The sequence below is a fragment of the Taurulus bubalis genome (assembly GCF_910589615.1).
Source record: "Taurulus bubalis genome assembly, chromosome: 13".
Taxonomy (NCBI): Eukaryota; Metazoa; Chordata; class Actinopteri; order Perciformes; family Cottidae; genus Taurulus; species Taurulus bubalis.
The window spans coordinates 10,258,877-10,275,715 of NC_136601.1; the positions used below are offsets into that span (position 1 = coordinate 10,258,877).

Below are 16,839 nucleotides of genomic sequence, written 5' to 3' on the forward strand. Positions count from 1 at the left end.
TTTTTTTTCTTCTTTTAAATACTGTTCTTGAATGAGGGAGGACAATGTCAGAATAAAGGGATCCTAATAAGTACATTTCAAAATGAAGCACCAACCGTACAAAGCAATTTTTTTTTCATATAGGCTTGTCAGATACACAAGAGGTCAAATATATTAATGACTATTAAATTAAGCACAACAAACAGTGTAAATAAAACACTGCAACACAAAGCACTCTGGGATCTCATATTGGGACGTGGCTGCAGTTAAGAGGGCGTCTCGCCTCCTCGGACACAGGAGCAGCCTCTGGACTCCAGAGGTGGGACTACTTTTCCTCTGAGAGAGATCCACAGGATTCTGTATCAGTTCAGGAGGACTGCAACCTGGGGAGTGGAGAACACTACTATCTGTCCAGCTCTGTAAACAAACTCTCAATCTCAAGGTCCAAAAAGACGTTATTTCAAGTTTTGAGCAGCTCAGTGCTGCCCATGCTGACTTTGGGAAATGTGGAGGAAAAATGAACGTCGTAAGCTACTAGGTCTGTCCAGTAACGAGGATGATAAAGTTAAAAAAACAAAACAAGAGGAGAAAAAAAGGAAATGAAGCTCTGATTACATTTGAATATTATGTGCCGTGGTGTCTTCTCTGCAGGTCTCCAGGTCTCCCAGGTTGACATAGCCAGAACCATCCGGGCCAGTGGCCTCCCTGACTTAAGCGTCTTAGCTTTACACAAGAGTTCACCAAGATAAAAGTCTTGATCTCCCGTCGAAAAAAATACTGCTTTCTCTCGGGGACAAACTCAAACAAAAAGTCCTAAACATAATTTGTCCTTTTGCCACTAGAATACATTTATATAACCAAATGTTTTAACCCTGATGGCAAGATAACACATATACACTACCATGTACATACATAATCAATACAAAAGGTCTGCTCAATAGCTCTCATGTATTCAAATATACCTATAGATAGAAACCTGAAAGCTGCTTTACAGCACCGACCACTCCTGTGTGCAGGTCCTTGTGATCACTTAATCACCTTCTGTCTGAGGTCAAAGGTTATAGGTGGAGTGTCATTACTGTCGCTGGAGTTAAAACCCACAACCCTCGTTACATTGGACGGAGAGGTTTCCTTTGAGCTGCTGCTTGCAGGGAAGGACTTGGGTTGACGACAGTTTGCACAGGGAAAGAGAGGCTATCGGCCGCTAGGCTTCCCTGTGTTTCTCAGTGTCTCTTCCTCCTCCTCCTCCTCCTGCAGGATGTCAATGGAGGATCCCAGTAGTCTCTGGAGCTCTGGTACACATCGCACCAGATCCACAAGTCCCGCCTCTTCTTCTTCCTTTGCTTCCTCCTCCTTATTTTTGCCTTTGCAAGGTGAAGCCAAAGTGGAGCTCACCTGGCTGATCGATACCTGCTTCAGGAGCTCAGCCCGCGACAGACTCACCACCTCCAAGTGCGGGTAACGCGCCCGGAAGATTCGAGCCGACATCTTCAGACGCTTAAGGACGTCCGTCAGGAGGAACCAGTTGCAGAAGCTGCAAGAGAGAAATATGCCTGATATTAACCAAACTAGCCTCAAATTATCCTCAAATTAACACATCTTTCTGGAAAACAATATAAAAACTATCAACTGGACACAACAAAGCTATCCAGTGATAAAAAAGTCATCCCACACACATTAATATAAAACTATCCCACAAATTGGGACTTAATAATCTAAACGTTTTACAGGTTTTAGCAATTAGGTTACATGATCAGAATTGTAGAATCCAGCTTGACTCACACTTGGAACTTAAGCTCCAAGAAGTACATTATCCGTGGAGTACTCCTTTAAATCTGGTTCACAGTGTTCAAAGCATTCAAACTGAGGTGACACTTGCTAAATTTAGTAGCGTTATGTTTATGGGTGGCGGTGCAGAATCAATGGATAGATTTAAATAGCCATAACTCAAGTGTCTGACTTACTGGATCCATACAACACATATATGGCAGATATACACATGCATATTATATGTTGGTGAACTCACCCCTGTGTTAATGACACCTGAACATGATAGCAGGGTAAGAGAGGCTCGGAGGAGAACTCAAACAGAAGGCAATCTTTGCCCGAGTCCGGCTCAGTCTTTCCTGTTGCATCCTCCTCCAGCTCCTGGTCCCACTCAGACAGCAGGAAGTCCCAGCACGGCTCCTGGTCAGTCTCTGTGAGGAAAAGTCCACTGAGGTCAGGCCAAGCTGAGCAGAACAACTGGACGTTTCTGTGCTGACATGGAGTTTGGATGCCTCCTAGTGGACAGTCTATTCACAACAGCTATAATACATCTAAAGTCTATTCACAATAACTATAATACGTCTAAAGCTGGTGAGGCTGTGATCAGTTAAAGGAACACAAACTTCATGATGTCAGTCGACACCCTACATAGAGACACATGTATATGAAAATACGTTGTTTTTTTTCATTTATGTTTAAGATGATGGAACGTAGGCAGAGTGTAATTCAATGCATTTACTGATATGAAAACTTTGGCACAATAAAAAAACTGATACTAATTAAAACGTTATGTTTTACCTTGCTTCAAATCTGAAAGACCTTTTCTCAAACTCTACAATAATGAATGGCACAAAAGCCAGATACATCATCCCAGTGAACCCAGTAAACCCAGTGATGGTCATGCTCCTTGAACCTTTTTTTAAATTTTAACACAAAAATGGGGAATAATTTGTCGTGGAACATCACTCTACAGTCGCAACCTAAATTGCACAAACCAATGACAAGTTTAAGATACATACTATTTATCACCAATAGCAGAGTGGTAATAAAATATAATAAAATATATTTGTCGTCGTTGGGAGGAACATATAAAAGTTTTTTTAGTAACACACTCCCAATATCTTTTGTCACTTCAGTTTAGCTGCAGTCTACTTTCTCTTTAGTCTCCCTCAGTTCCTCCATGCAACGCTAATCCTGTTCATCCTCCACTGGATAACTGGCTCCCTGTGGCTGTTTACAGCACAACTCTGATGCTGGTAAACAAGGCTAACACCCCTGTGTGTCCCAGTGGTCCAGCCTGAGTCCTACAAAGAAGAATAACTTCCCTACAGACACCTGGTCATCTCGGCAACAAGCCTCCCCTTGTCTCCCTCACGGCCAGTTTACCGATTGATCAGTGCACTGATGGAACAGGAATGCAGATTAGATCATTTCAAGGTTTCTTACCAAAGAGGGAGCTACTGTAGAAATCCCAGGGTGAGCCGAGATCCTGTTCTTTACGTCCTTCCAGGTCTGTGAAATATTCTGGGGGGAAAAAACAACGACAATATTATAAATTATATGTTGATTCCTCTCTGCTGGATCAGCACTAAGAGTCGATCTGAAAATATCACATTAAAGAGTGTCCCCCTAGTCAAAGGCCGAGCAAAACGTATGAGCATTAGTTATGATGGTTGCCTGGACCAAATAATTGTCAATATAAAAATCGGTGCCAAGTAGAACAGGGCTAAACAATGGATTTATTCAGGCGTTTTTTTCTCAGAAGTAGTTCTTATATGTTGTATTGTTGTTTCACAACTGTGCAGTCAACTGTTGTTATTTTAATTGTTCACTGAAAATGAGCTTAACTTGAAACTTGAGCCATCTCGCTTCCTTATCATCTTTGTTGAGAGTTGCACAGGCACAGTATTGATCGGGGCATTCGCGTAACAAAGTGAGCATTGTTTTATGAATTATCCTGGAAACAGGAGTTCAGTTGATTGCCAACTAGTTGCGCAGTTTCCTGCAAGATAACCACTAATCAATAACACAATTTGCATCGTGACAAGTAAGAAAAGTAAGAATTCACTTTGGGCAAGCGGATTTCTGACCACTGGAGGGAAAAATAAAAATAAAATTAACTTAAGTTGTAGTGAATGTTCTGTGCGTCTGTGTCACCGGAGCTGTACGTTTCACTGCATTACTGAGCTTCATCTCTCTGTTTACCTGAGACACGTGGTGTGAGAATAACAAACGCCACTAAACACTGATGCTGCAGCCAAGTGGATAGTGACCGTTTCCTCACTCTCAGCTTGGCCAAGAGCTAGGAAAGATCCTTAAAACCCCATCAACAGTGCTGTGAAAATACATTAATTACAAAGCTAAAGACAGAGTCACTGTAAACAAGCTGGCTTGAGGATTTTATTTGGGTTTGATTTGACAAGCAAGAGGAAGTCATGCATGTCAGAAGTTTCGTAGGTGGCCGGTGTAATTAATCACTTTGCCTGGCTCAGTTATGGAATGAGATTGATCATAGGGAAGGACATTTAGAGCATTTTCCTTAATCATTCAATCATTGGGGTCTCAATGGTCATTAATTGAGAAATCAATGGAAGCTTTTACAACACCAAACGCATGTTTTTCTTCAACGTTTTATATAAACTGGCATGGGCTGTGTTTTCACCACAGCGGCCTCCTGACAAAGCTTAAGCCTTACTGATTTCTATTCAATAATAATTCATGAACGACTCATCTGCTTCAATCTCTTGACCGATACTTTATACTGTTAACATTTCAGCAGATCATTTATCATCATTAAAAAAAGATGACTGTGCAAAGGAGAGATGGTTAATGGAGAACTCCCAGTGAACTGGTTGGAGGAATAGCTGCAGGTGACGCGTGCTTGCATCAGTTTGTGTGAACTCAAACCTCCAAACATGTCATCAAGCCCGTTACTGGGCTGTTCTCGTCGTATATAAAACCACTTGAAAGAGTCTCAACTGTATGGAAATCCGAGTCCAGCAGCTAAAAAATGTCTGAATGTTGCCTTTCACCAGGACAACATTTGAAGTAAAAAAACAACAACTAATTCAGCTATAAGACGACAAAACAATCTGTGGCTCAAACAGTCAAGCCCTGTGTGGATGTAACATTTTGCATTTCTCATGTCTGCTGCATGCAAGCTGTTTAGTGCTCTCTGTGCCAAATGTGATGCAGTAGGAGTGGGCACAGGCCTATTAATGTGTTGACACATTGCTTGATGGGTGACTGTAAAGTTGGCAAATACAACATGTCTCAATGTTATTAGCTTTATCACAGCCTCTGTGCCGTGTTGTTTATTGTGTCTGAAGTGTTTGTTGACGATGTGAAAAATGAATTTAGCCTGAGGGAAAACGGCACTTCAACAATCTGGAAGTATGTGTATTTATCAAAATAGTGACTGATGGAAAAAAATAGGCAGAAAAAAACTACCTGTGAGGAAGGTCTTCATGCCCGGGCTGTGTGCCAGTTTGACCGGAGTGTGTCCGGAGTAGGTGGCCAGCGTCGGGTCTGCACCGTGGTTCAGAAGCAACCAGACAATCGGCAGGTTATCACTCGCGACTGCATCATGAAGGGGCCTAAAGAAAGAACCAACAAATGCCTTTCAGGGATTGTACAACTTTAGTGCTAATTTGTTGTCATGATGTACTTTCTGTGATTAATTACAATTTGTGTCATTGTTATTGTATTATGAGACAAACATTAAAAAAATATGCTAAAACAGGCAACAGAAAAAATATATATATATGTGACCAGAATATAATCTTCACTTAATCATGAAATACAACCTGTCAAAGAGTATGCTCATTACTGCTCCAAACACTTGTAGAGTGTTTCTATTTCCAGGATTTGAGTATTGTTCATATTTTTAGCCACAAAATATACATTATTTCATGAGAACATTTATAAGAAATGTAATATACCTTGTAAAAGTCACCCCCTATTTTGTTGCATTACAACCTGGATAATCTTTTTTTATTTGGATTTTATGTAATGAACCTACACAAAAGTCAATATTGGTGGATTGAGAGAAGAAAAAAAATGCTTTCAAAAATATTTTTTTATAAAAAACTGAAAAGCTGTGTGTGTGTGTGTGTGTGTGTGTATTCAGCCACTTTGTCAAGAAGCTCCTAAATACGATTTGGTGCAACCAATTACCTCCAGAAGTCACATAATTGGTTAAATAAAGTCCACCTGAGTGCAATCAAAGTGTCACATGATCCATCTAACAGAGCACTATTACATCTATTATTACAAAAACAGAAAGAATATGACACCAACAAACATGCCAAGGGAGGACCAATAGTCACGGCAGGCAAGGAGGACATTAATCAGAGAGGCCAAAGAGAAATCTGAAGGAGCTGGAAAGCTTCACAGTGGTGATTGTATCTGTCCGTAGGACCATTTTAAGCCACGTGGCCAGAAAAATACATTAGAGGTCTCCCACACGCCCTTTGGCGAACTCCAAACATGTTTTCTTTTATAAAACACCAAGGGGGTGAATATTTTTGCAAGACACTACCCTTCATGTATTGGACCTCACGTCCATGACATTAATATCCATATACAACCCCTTGTCATTTTAGCCAGCTCGACAAATATTTTATGATGAGCTTAATTTATTATTTCGTCACACCCAATATAATACTTGAGAAACAATATTTTTGAGAGATTCAACTACCTATAACCACGCCTGTAAATCATGCACCACGAGGCCTCACCGTGTCCCATCTTGGGCGCTGCAGTTGACGTCAGCGCCGTGCTTCAGCAGCATCTGGACAATCTGAGTCCAGCCTCGAGAGGACGCTTCGTGGAGCGCTGTGTACCCGGCGTTATCGCGCCGATTGACCTCCCTGATGTCCTTTTCAAGACAGTACTGGACCACATCCTGCACAACGGAGGCACAGACAGAGCGTGTTACATTATGATTCAAAGGGGTACGCCGTCATGCTAGCAGTACTACATGAGTAAAACAGGTGGATTTTACCTGATAGCCCAAGCGGGCAGCGCGTTGCAGCAAAGTCTCCCCGGCATTTTTATTGACAATCAGCCGCCGAACCTCCGGAGGAACCGGCCTTTTGGGTGGAGACTCGGAGCTGCTGATTTTCCCCGATGAGCCTTTCTTATTGGGTGGTGATGATGGCAAACTTTTTGGAGTGGGTGGGAGGCTTTCTGTTTTTTTTACATCAGCACCATCAATATCCAGGGCAAGTGAGGCAGCACGCTTGCCCAAGCTGCTGCGTTTGGTCTTAATCTGAAAAACAGATTGACTGATTAGAGCAGTGTGTGAAAAGCAATCTCTTGTAATGCATCGCCAAGTTAAGGCAACGGCTTCTTCTCTTCAAGGACCCATTTAGTATACAACCAGCTGCCATCATAAATGTGACACACATAGCATTTATCTAGCCACAGGGGGGCACTGTAAGCTAATACATTCATGGGACATTGATGACTCCTATCAACCCTGCATGCTTTGAAATGTCCCATAATACAACAAGCAGCCTCAGCAAATGTCGTACCTTCGGCTCATCGCTGTCACTTAAGTGCTTGCTTTTGAACTTCCTCTTCCCTGAAGGCTTGTCATTGCACTCCGGAGATACCTCGCTCTCCTGGTAGCGGACCGACCCGGAGCGAGTGAACGAGGGTCTCTTCGGAGGAGGCCCTGGACTGCAGGCGGTGGGACTCGAACACTGATCCGCCTGTGGATCTATAATGATAAATAGGACCGAAGGTTATGTGGAGTGGTACCAAGCACACGAACACAGTGAACAATCTTGATATATCAACATCACCCATCTCATCTTTGATGTACTGATGCAGCTTCATGCTCTCGCTCGTCTGTCAAGCCGAACATGGAGCATGACATGTTGCAGGTGCTGTTTTGTGCCAACATCAGACTGTATGGTACTAACGAAACAATGGCCCCTTGGCTGCGCCATCAATATTTACTGAAACATGTCAGCTTTCTATGAGCGACTTTGAAACCGTGTGTGTGTGTTTTATCCACATCAAGAGGTAGCTGACGTGGACTTGCTGATATGGACAGTTGGCACCTCAAGAATATAAACGAAAAATTGCATATGCTGTCTTCATAATATTTGGCTTTTGAAGGTGTTCAAATTATCTCAATATTTGTCTGTCCCCATATACTGTATAATATCCTATTAATACTTTCCTATATACTTTTTTTACAAAGATGTGCATCCTCATGAAATTAATTTGCCCATGTCTATTTAAATACATTTTAACTATAGAAGATGCTGGCTAAGCTTTCTGATGGTTAACTCTGAATTATTTATCTTTATTAACCCCAAATATTCAGTTTACATTGATATGAAAAATCCTCACAGTGGAGAATCTGGAAATAAATGTTTGGCATTTATGTTTAACAAATTACTGACATTATTAATCAACTGTCAAAATGGTTACTTCATCGACTCTACATTTTCAATCAACCAGCCTCTCAGTCACCTTTTACACACATTTTTAATCATATCTGCAACTAACAGCTGCACTTTTGATTAAAACTTTGGCTGGAAACTGTTAATTAAAAACGACTGATCTCTAGAGGGGAACTGCCTACCCGCTGGGACACCGCTGTCCCGTCTCAGGGAATCAGCATCTTCGAGGCACTCTCCATCTTCCAGCTTGTCCTTCTCGGTGATGTATTCCCCAGTCTGATACTTTTTGCTCCGACACCGCCGCCGTTTCTTAGGAGCAGGCGTTTCCCCATCTGCACCGGCTGCCTTGCCCTTCCCATGAACCACCCGTTCTGGCAGGGGTGTTGAGCGGGGCCTTCCTCTCGGACGGCGGGTGGGTTGGGTGGGAGTCCTAGGGGGTGACGGGGAAACTGGGGGAGGAGGCATTTGTGGGGGTGGAGGGGAAGGCGTCGCAAAGCCCCAGAGGTCGAGTCGAGCCTCATCAGCTCGCCGTCGTCCTCTCCTCAGTCTTGGGATGAAGCTCCCTGTGGCGTCTGTCTCCTTACCGGATGTAGCAGAGCGACTGAGAGACTCAGGAGTCTCGAGAGCACTGCTGCCGCTATCTGTAACTGATCGTATCACATTGAATTGTTATAGTCACACAGGCTTCTGTGCATAGAAGTTTCACTGAGACATTAAGAAAAAGGAAAAAAACGGCATCCTGGCTTGATGGCGTTTTTTTTCTGACAAAGTGAGATTCTCTGTCTGCTTCATACATAAACTACCGTGCCACCGAGTCTGACTGCAGGCTATTTATCTCCAGAACTAAAGCTACGAGAGAGTGATCTGCCTGTGAGCTCGCTAAAATGCTACATGTCTGACTCGACTGAAAGCGCCATTACATTTGAGATAGATATCAGAAATTGGTCCATGTCGTAAGAACCCCTCAGAACTGTAAATGTCACAGGAGTATAAGAAACAAAGATGTTACCGGGTTTGTTGCGGGTTGATTGCTCAACCTTGTTGGGACTGATTTTGTCCCTCGGAGTCGGCTCTTTACTCGGTGGAGAAGGTTTCCCCGCTGATAGACTCCGCTCCTGCACAGGTGCACATTGTTTCTTCTGCTGGAATACACAGGGGACCGGGTGAGCGCGCCGTACTCTAATGCCATTGATCACTAAAGCTTTCATGGCGACAGAGAGCACGAAACAGTCTTACAATAAGCCTTTGGAAGTTAAATCATCAGTCATAGATTCATATTACGAAAAGGAGCTCTGTATCGTCAAATCAATTGTGAAAATCTTTATGAGATTGAGGTGATTGCGGCCTGAAATATTTCCCTGAAATTCAACGATGGGGAGATTAATAAGAACAGAACAAGGATATTTTAGACAGAGATAATCTACCTTCTTTTGACAAGATACTTTGGTTGGAGTGTTTTCTATGTCTCGCTTTTTCTTTCCTGCAGCCTTCTTTGATGAGTCCGGTGGTGACTTCTCCTTTGCTGGCTTCTTAGGACTCGTTTTCTTCTGTTTGACGGCGGCAGCTTTTGCTTTGGTTGGCAACTCCTCTTTGGTTCCGTTCGTTTTCTTCTCAAACTTGTCGCCTCCCGTCGCACACTGGCCTGTGAGAATAGATGCAACCATGCCGTCCAATTTTTCACTGGGAGGACCGTCTGACGCCCCAATTTCTTTCTTCAACATCTCCCCCTCTAACACCTGGGCCAGTTTGCTCTCCAGCCTGTTCCCGTTGGTTGCTGCAATGCCAAAGAGATGGCCAGCCGGCTTGGAGAAGCCTTGCTTCGCTGGTAGTCCCACGCGTTCTCCCTGGCTGGTGTTTAACTCCGTATTATTCTGCGAAGCCTCAGTCGCGTTTGCCTTCTCGTGCTTCTTCTTAGCTGGAGTCGAATCCCCTTGAGACGGCGAACCAGCCCATTTTTCCACAGACCAGTATGCTGGGTATTCAAAAGCAGAAGTTTGTTTGGGTTGGGTGTCTTGGCCCCCACAGAGCGGATTCACAACATCAGCTTTTCTTGATGCAACAGAGGACGCTTGAGTATTTCCCTCGCCCGTCTGCGCTGTTGTGTCGAGAGCTTGCTGCTTTACGATGGACGCGAGGTTAGACAGGGGAGACTTCATCCTCTCCCATGTATCATCCTCGAGGTTGGACGGGCTGTGATGTGCGCTCTGAACTTTAGATCCCTCTGAAGCTGCTGTGCCCTTCGTCTTTGGAGATCCTTGTGTGATCTTTCTCTTAACAGACGAGGCTTGGTGCGGCATATTAGGTGGCTGCTGCCAAGCTGGACTGACAACTGTAGTGGAGTATGGCACCGCTGTCTTGCCAGCTCCAGATTTCTGATGAGTCTGAGCACTGGCAGAGCCTAACAGGGCGGAAGTTAGGGCTCCTTTAGAGGGACAGTTCTTAGCTATGGCTATGCTGGTGTTTTTAACATGCTTGCCACTGTGTGCATGTTGGTTGCCCTTCATCATACAGGATGGCTTCTTTCCTCCTGATGCCAGATGCTCTCCTTGGTCAATTATAGATATAAACTCCTGCTTTGCAAAACTCTGAAATTCATCCGCAAAAGTCCCTTTTCCGTCTTTGCCCCGTAGAGTAGAAGCCAGTATCGGGCTGGCCACACCAACGTATGTTCCAGGGATGTTTTTTATGGAATCTGGAGAGGATCCCTTACCCCAGGTTGGTTTGGGCTCTTGGACCTGGTGATTCTGAGGCCTATTTAATTGCTTTTGATGGGATCCATTTCTGTGGGTGTTTGGTAAGATAGGGTATTGCACAGCTGAGCTATACGCCGTAGAATGAGCCCTCTTTGAGTTAAGAAAATCTCTCTGATTTGACTCGTTATTGTGAGGCTCGCTCATCGTAATTGGAGGATCATTTGTGCATTTTGGACGTTTTGATTTCGCAGATAAATCAAGAGGTACATCTCTTGGTTCAACGGAACAAGCTGTATGATCATCTGAAGCAGAGGGGGGCGTCGTTTTAAGAGAGCCCATGGCTGTCTTGTCTATGCTGTTGCTTTTCTCCACATGGTTCAGCAGTCTGCTCTGAGAGGTGATGCTGGCCAGTGCAGAGCCACAGCAAATGGCAGCAGTGGGAGACAGCGTGTAGCGGGTGGGTGCTGCGGGAGTTAATGAAGGGTGCTGCAATGGTAGGGCAATAGCTGGTGAGGCCACCACTGAGGCTAATGATATATGCTCTCCCACAGATTTGGAATTCTTATTAGATGAATGGTTAGATTTAAGTTTTGACGACGATGTGCCGGCTTTCTTCTCTGTAGCTGGAGTCCTGCCCACCGAGAACGGATAGGGATAGGTCCGCAGGAGAGGTGTCCCCCCGACACCCGAGCTTTGAGGCTGAATTTCTTTCTGAAACTGACTGGCTGTGGCTTCTCTTAATGCTGCAATCTGACCCAATGCTGGTGGAAGAGTGATTTTACAAAGTGGAGAGGGGAAATTAGTGGAAGGGAGGAAGGAGACAGGCTGGGCTGGTTTACACTTGTTGGAGCACTGAAACCCAGGCGGTACACTTTGCACAGATTGCGATTTCTTACTGGATGTCACATTGCTGTGACAGGGGCTGAGTGAGTCCTCCCGGCTGACTTTTACGCCACTTGACCACTGAGGAGAGGGGAAGACCCCGGCACCATCCGCCTTGACTTTAGGGGCCTCTGCCCTTTTGTCTGCTCTCTTCTCTGAGCCGGTGAGGGCTGAGCCGGACGTCGGTGCATTGTTGAGCTGTGGAGGTGGAGACAGCTCAGGGCTGTGGTTGTAATTGCTAGTGTCCAGGCAGGCTTTTGCTGTCTTACAGTCTGTTGTTGGTGTGGTCTTGTTTTGCTGACTGAGGGTAACATCTCCTCTGAACTCAGGGGGTAGCGTCTGGGGGGGATTTCCCACCATACTAGCAGACGCTTTATTTGGAGCACTGATCTCTCTGCTCACCGTGCCTCCATCCCCTACATTCATTAGTGTAGGATCCACCTGAGTAATAAGAGAAGATCATGAGGCCGGTGTTAATGGGATAAGAGAAGAGGATGCTTTAATCGAGAAATCCAACTGTAATGAAAAGAAAAACAATTACCTGCATAGGTGTTTCTTTAACACAACATGCCTCAGGGGTAGCCGAGTCAGTCAGGTGAGAGTTTTCCTTGAAATACAGTGATGTGCTGAAAAACACAGGAAAAAGAACATGAGGACAGTTGGTGCTGTTCTGATTTCAATCACAAAGAAGACTTCCCTTCAATTCTTCATGAAGGAATTGGACATACTCGATGTAACAGTAAATGATTCGGAGTTACAAACGTTGGGAAATTGAAAAGTTCCTTTCTTTGAGACGGGCTTGGAGGCCAGATATGTTACAATTTCCTCAGAGCAGAGACACAATTTAGGGTAGCCGAGAGAAGTGTGGTGAATTGAAGAATGCATTTGTTCCGTTGTTCCCTTTGATTGTATTTGCTTGCTTCCAGGGAGTGATTTATCTTAACTGAAAATAAGATATTCAGTGACTGAAATGAGACCTAATGCATCGTAACCAGGACAGATTAAGAACCAACGGCCCCCTGGCAGAGACACATTACAAGGCAACTATTTCCAAAATACCAGATCGCCCCTTCGCATTGTTCGCAGCCGAGCTCCGCTCTAGTTTCAGGTTAAACGTTACTCTAAAGTTCTGTTGTTGTTGGTTGAAACCAGAAGAAGATGAAGATGAAGAGAGGCTGCCTAAATCCACTTGGAGCCCTCCTGCTACAACAGACCCACACTGACACTCACTCTCCACATGAAGCATATACGATACAAGATATTAAAGTAAATCTGTGATGCATGTTCTCTTTCTTCAAGCAGGGATATTATGCTGTCCAACATCTAAATTGCTCACTATTTTAAATATGGTTTACCGTATCCTTAGTGTGCAGCTGTTTTAGGATACAAAAAAATATATAGAAAACTCGAGAGACCATCTTGCGATGGGTTTAAGCGAGCCGGCAATGAACCCTTCCTCACTTTCTACCCGCTTACTTATTGCACCCTCTGACCACACCCATCTTCAAAATCTACCTTCATTTGATTTTAACGATACACTTCTTAAGTTGTGAGATGCCAAATCGGGCCGAGGGCGTAATGGCCCCTTCCCCACTTCTGACCCTCCTACTTCTGGCACCCATGCTCTGACCACACTCGTCTTTGAACGCAGCCTCCATTTTGATCGCAGCTACACACCTGTAAAGTTTTGTGACTGTATCTTGCTATCACGGTCACAACATCTGTCCACAGAGGCACAGACAGACAGACAGAACTATAAACACTTGGCAAACCCCCGTTTCTGTGGTAGTTCCTGCTGCAATTGGCTTCTCCAGTACCACATTTTGCAGTGATGACACACACACACACACACACACACACACACACACACACACACACATACTCACAAGGTCAAAACAATACCAGCATTGCCGTCACTGCGGCTGTAATAAATATTAGAGAGGGTTTGTATCGGCAAATGCTCAACATTAAAGGGAAAAACGGAAACACCCCCAGTTTTGACAGTCCTATGACTTAAATGGGAAATGCTTATAACAGTCAGAAACAGGGAGTGTGGCTCGTGCCCTATGACCCCTGGGGCCCTTGGTAGGCCCACTCAGTTATCCATCCATGAGGTAATCAGCAGGAACTGCTCAAATGATCTTTTATTGGTGAGCGGCAGCCTCAAAGTGTTTTGTGCTGATGGAGCCATGCACACTGGAGAAAATAATAGCTGACTGGAAGAGAGCAAAACTTTTGTTTCTTAACCACCACTGAACAGTTAATTATGTATGACAACAATGAAGCCGTCCACCTACTGTAAGTTGAAAGCAGTTTAAATGTGGGGTTCATGCGGTGTGATCTAAAATTAGACATGAAATTCCCCCCTATTGCTCCAAAACTCACCAAAAAGGGACATTTTTTTAAATAATCAAGCAGTTCATCTATCCTGATAACATCTGAAAACACACATTTGGACCCCCCCCCCCCCCCCCCTCATATATACACAGGCAAAACACATCCCCTGGTAGGCTATGTAGGTGGAGGTAAGCTCAGCGGAGCGCATCTGCAAGTAAATGAGACGAGAGGCACACACACACACACACACACACACACACACACACACACACACACACACACACACACACACACACACACACACACACACACACACACACACACACACACACACACGTCAAAGCTTTTTTGGGGGGAATGGAAAATGTTTCTCGCTGGAGCCAGTGAAACATAACGACTCTGGAGCACATAATGACTGACACGCCGATCTCTGCGGGAATCTGCGAGCACGGACTGAAAAGGGATCCGGCGATGCAGATGCCTGGGTCTGCATTCATCACCGCACAACAGTTTGCTCACAGCTAGTTTGTCTTTGTGCCGCGATCATACGCGGTCTCCTTCCCGACACCACATTTGCATTCATCAGCTCCGATGTAGGCCACTAAGCGTACCCGCCGTATAGTCCGGCTCACACGCCCGTGGGCAACAGCGCGCAGACGAAAAACAAAGTCAGAGCTTGACGTTACATTGGAGGAAAACCGCTTCGACGAAAGCAGAGTATTTGTTGTTGTTGTAGCCCACTTCAGACCGGTCAGTCCACTGTTCAGTCCCCTCCCCTCCTCCCGGCACAATAGACACACGCACCACGGTCATGTGTGTGGAAAACAACAAAAAGTGCACAATGGGGATAGTCCGACCAACAATGTGTTTCCCCTGTGTTGTTAATATCAGCACGGAAAAACTCTGGAGAGCTCCGGGTCGCTCTCGTGTCGCCGGAGATGGAGAACAGTCTCCATAATGAGAGAGAGAGAGAGAGAGAGAGAGAGAGAGAGCAACTGGCTCTCAGGTGATCGGTCCATCTGCGCACACACATACACACGCTGGGTCACGGGCTGCACGAGGAGCCCTCTTCCTCTAACGTTTCCTGAATATAACGTAGACAACAAGGATTTGAAATGTTTCGAGACGAAGGAACGGCGTTTGGGCACATTAAGTGACACACACACACACACACACACACACACACACACACACACACACACACACACACACACACACACACACACACACACACACACTCACACCGAGTGGCTGCGTCGTGGAACACAATGTGGCACATCTCCGCCTGATAAGGTAAGTCAATATCCACGCAAAGCCACCCTGAAATCACCAGCGAGAGCCCAACCAACACAACTCCGGACGGCCAGTTCCATCAGCCCACGAGCACCCGACAAAGTAACACTGTTTGCCAGGGGACCTTTTTTTGTTGTTGTAACAAACAAATAATCAATTCCACGCGCTGATAACACAGAAATAAAATCAAGCTGCACTGACTCACTCGCAAATAGGGGGGAGGAAACAAAGTAGCCAGCTGGACAACTAACAGAAGGGTGGGGGACACAACTTATCACACACAATTGAGCTGCTGGAGTGGCCACCCCAAAAAAAAACCGGGGGACGACGACAATATATTTGAGTCCACTGACCACCACGGGAAGCCTCGGTGTGCAGCTCCCTGCGCAGCGGAGTCTCCGCGAGGCTCCTCGCGCTACTCCCGTTGGTTTACATGTTGAGGCAGGCTACTGTTATTTATCCCCAGCCGACCTAATGAGAAGTGCTCCCGTCTCTTCCTGTCGGCCCTTTCGGTGGACAGACTCAACCACTTCGGCGTTGAAAGGCATTCGCCAAGCCTCTCTATCTCTCTCTCTCTCTCTCTCTCTTTCTCTCTCTCCGCTCCGTCCCCCGTTTGCGAGACTCTCTCTCTCCGCCGAAATATGGAATAATCCCCGAGCTAATCAGCGGGCGAGATAAAAAAAGATGTCTAGTGACACAAAACAGTTACGAACCCGCTCGTCCAGATGGCATGTGAACGGCGCGCAGGCACGACTCGGATACGGCCGGGTCCAGCCTTTCGCCTCTGCCGTCCGTGGCTGCTCACTAATCTCGACGGTTTTCGGTCCTAAAAGTCCGGGGGGCGGGGGCGGGAGGGAGCGAGGAGGGGAGGAGGGTAGGGGGGTCGTCAAGACAGTCCGTTCCGTATCTCCAGTCTGGTGGGAGAGAGAGAGATAGAGAGAGAGGAGAGAGTGGGGCAGAAGGGTGCTCGGTGACAGCATGGGAGATGTAGTGCTCGGCTATCCACGCCCAGGATTAGACGCTGGAGAGGCTGGGAGGGGTAAGGACTGCAGGTACCGACATGCAACGCGAGCTCCTGCCGCTCAAGGGGAATGGGGGGATCGCGACCAAAGAGTGTAACGGTGCGCTAAACTGAGGAGGCTTATCGGGGTAACGAAGTAATAAACTGTATTTCGTGCAGCCAATGCACGGCTCCGGGTATTTTCTGAGCGGGCGTGTGCGTTTTCAGCGGCAAGTCAAGTCAATTAACAGAGTCACAGCAGCGGGTGATCGTTGCTAAACGGAATTGCCAAAATACAGAAGAAGAAAAAAAGAAGAAGAAATAGAGTGGGAGAGGTTTGGGTCTGTTGCAGTGGAATTAACACGAGGAAGCAAAACTCCAGTTGCTGGAGGCTCTCCAGTTGAATGCTGTAAGCTGCAGACTGATGCAGCCCGGAGAAGATGCGGGAACACTAATGCCTCCTCTGCTG

At 45.6% G+C, this 16,839-nt stretch overlaps 1 protein-coding gene across 1 annotated transcript; it reads right to left on the reverse strand.

The window, feature by feature from the left end:
- Window positions 1–1,173: 1,173 nt before the first annotated feature.
- On the reverse strand, window positions 1,174–14,574 carry bcorl1 (BCL6 corepressor-like 1; the record flags this gene model as incomplete). The annotated part of the gene is made up of 12 exons (XM_079228617.1): window positions 1,174–1,513; window positions 2,006–2,177; window positions 3,193–3,270; window positions 5,197–5,342; window positions 6,486–6,652; window positions 6,752–7,018; window positions 7,284–7,471; window positions 8,348–8,812; window positions 9,175–9,307; window positions 9,590–12,181; window positions 12,282–12,366; window positions 14,498–14,574. 12 exons carry the CDS (start codon window positions 14,572–14,574, stop codon window positions 1,174–1,176), a joined length of 4,710 nt encoding a protein of 1,569 aa, XP_079084743.1.
- Window positions 14,575–16,839: the final 2,265 nt, after the last annotated feature.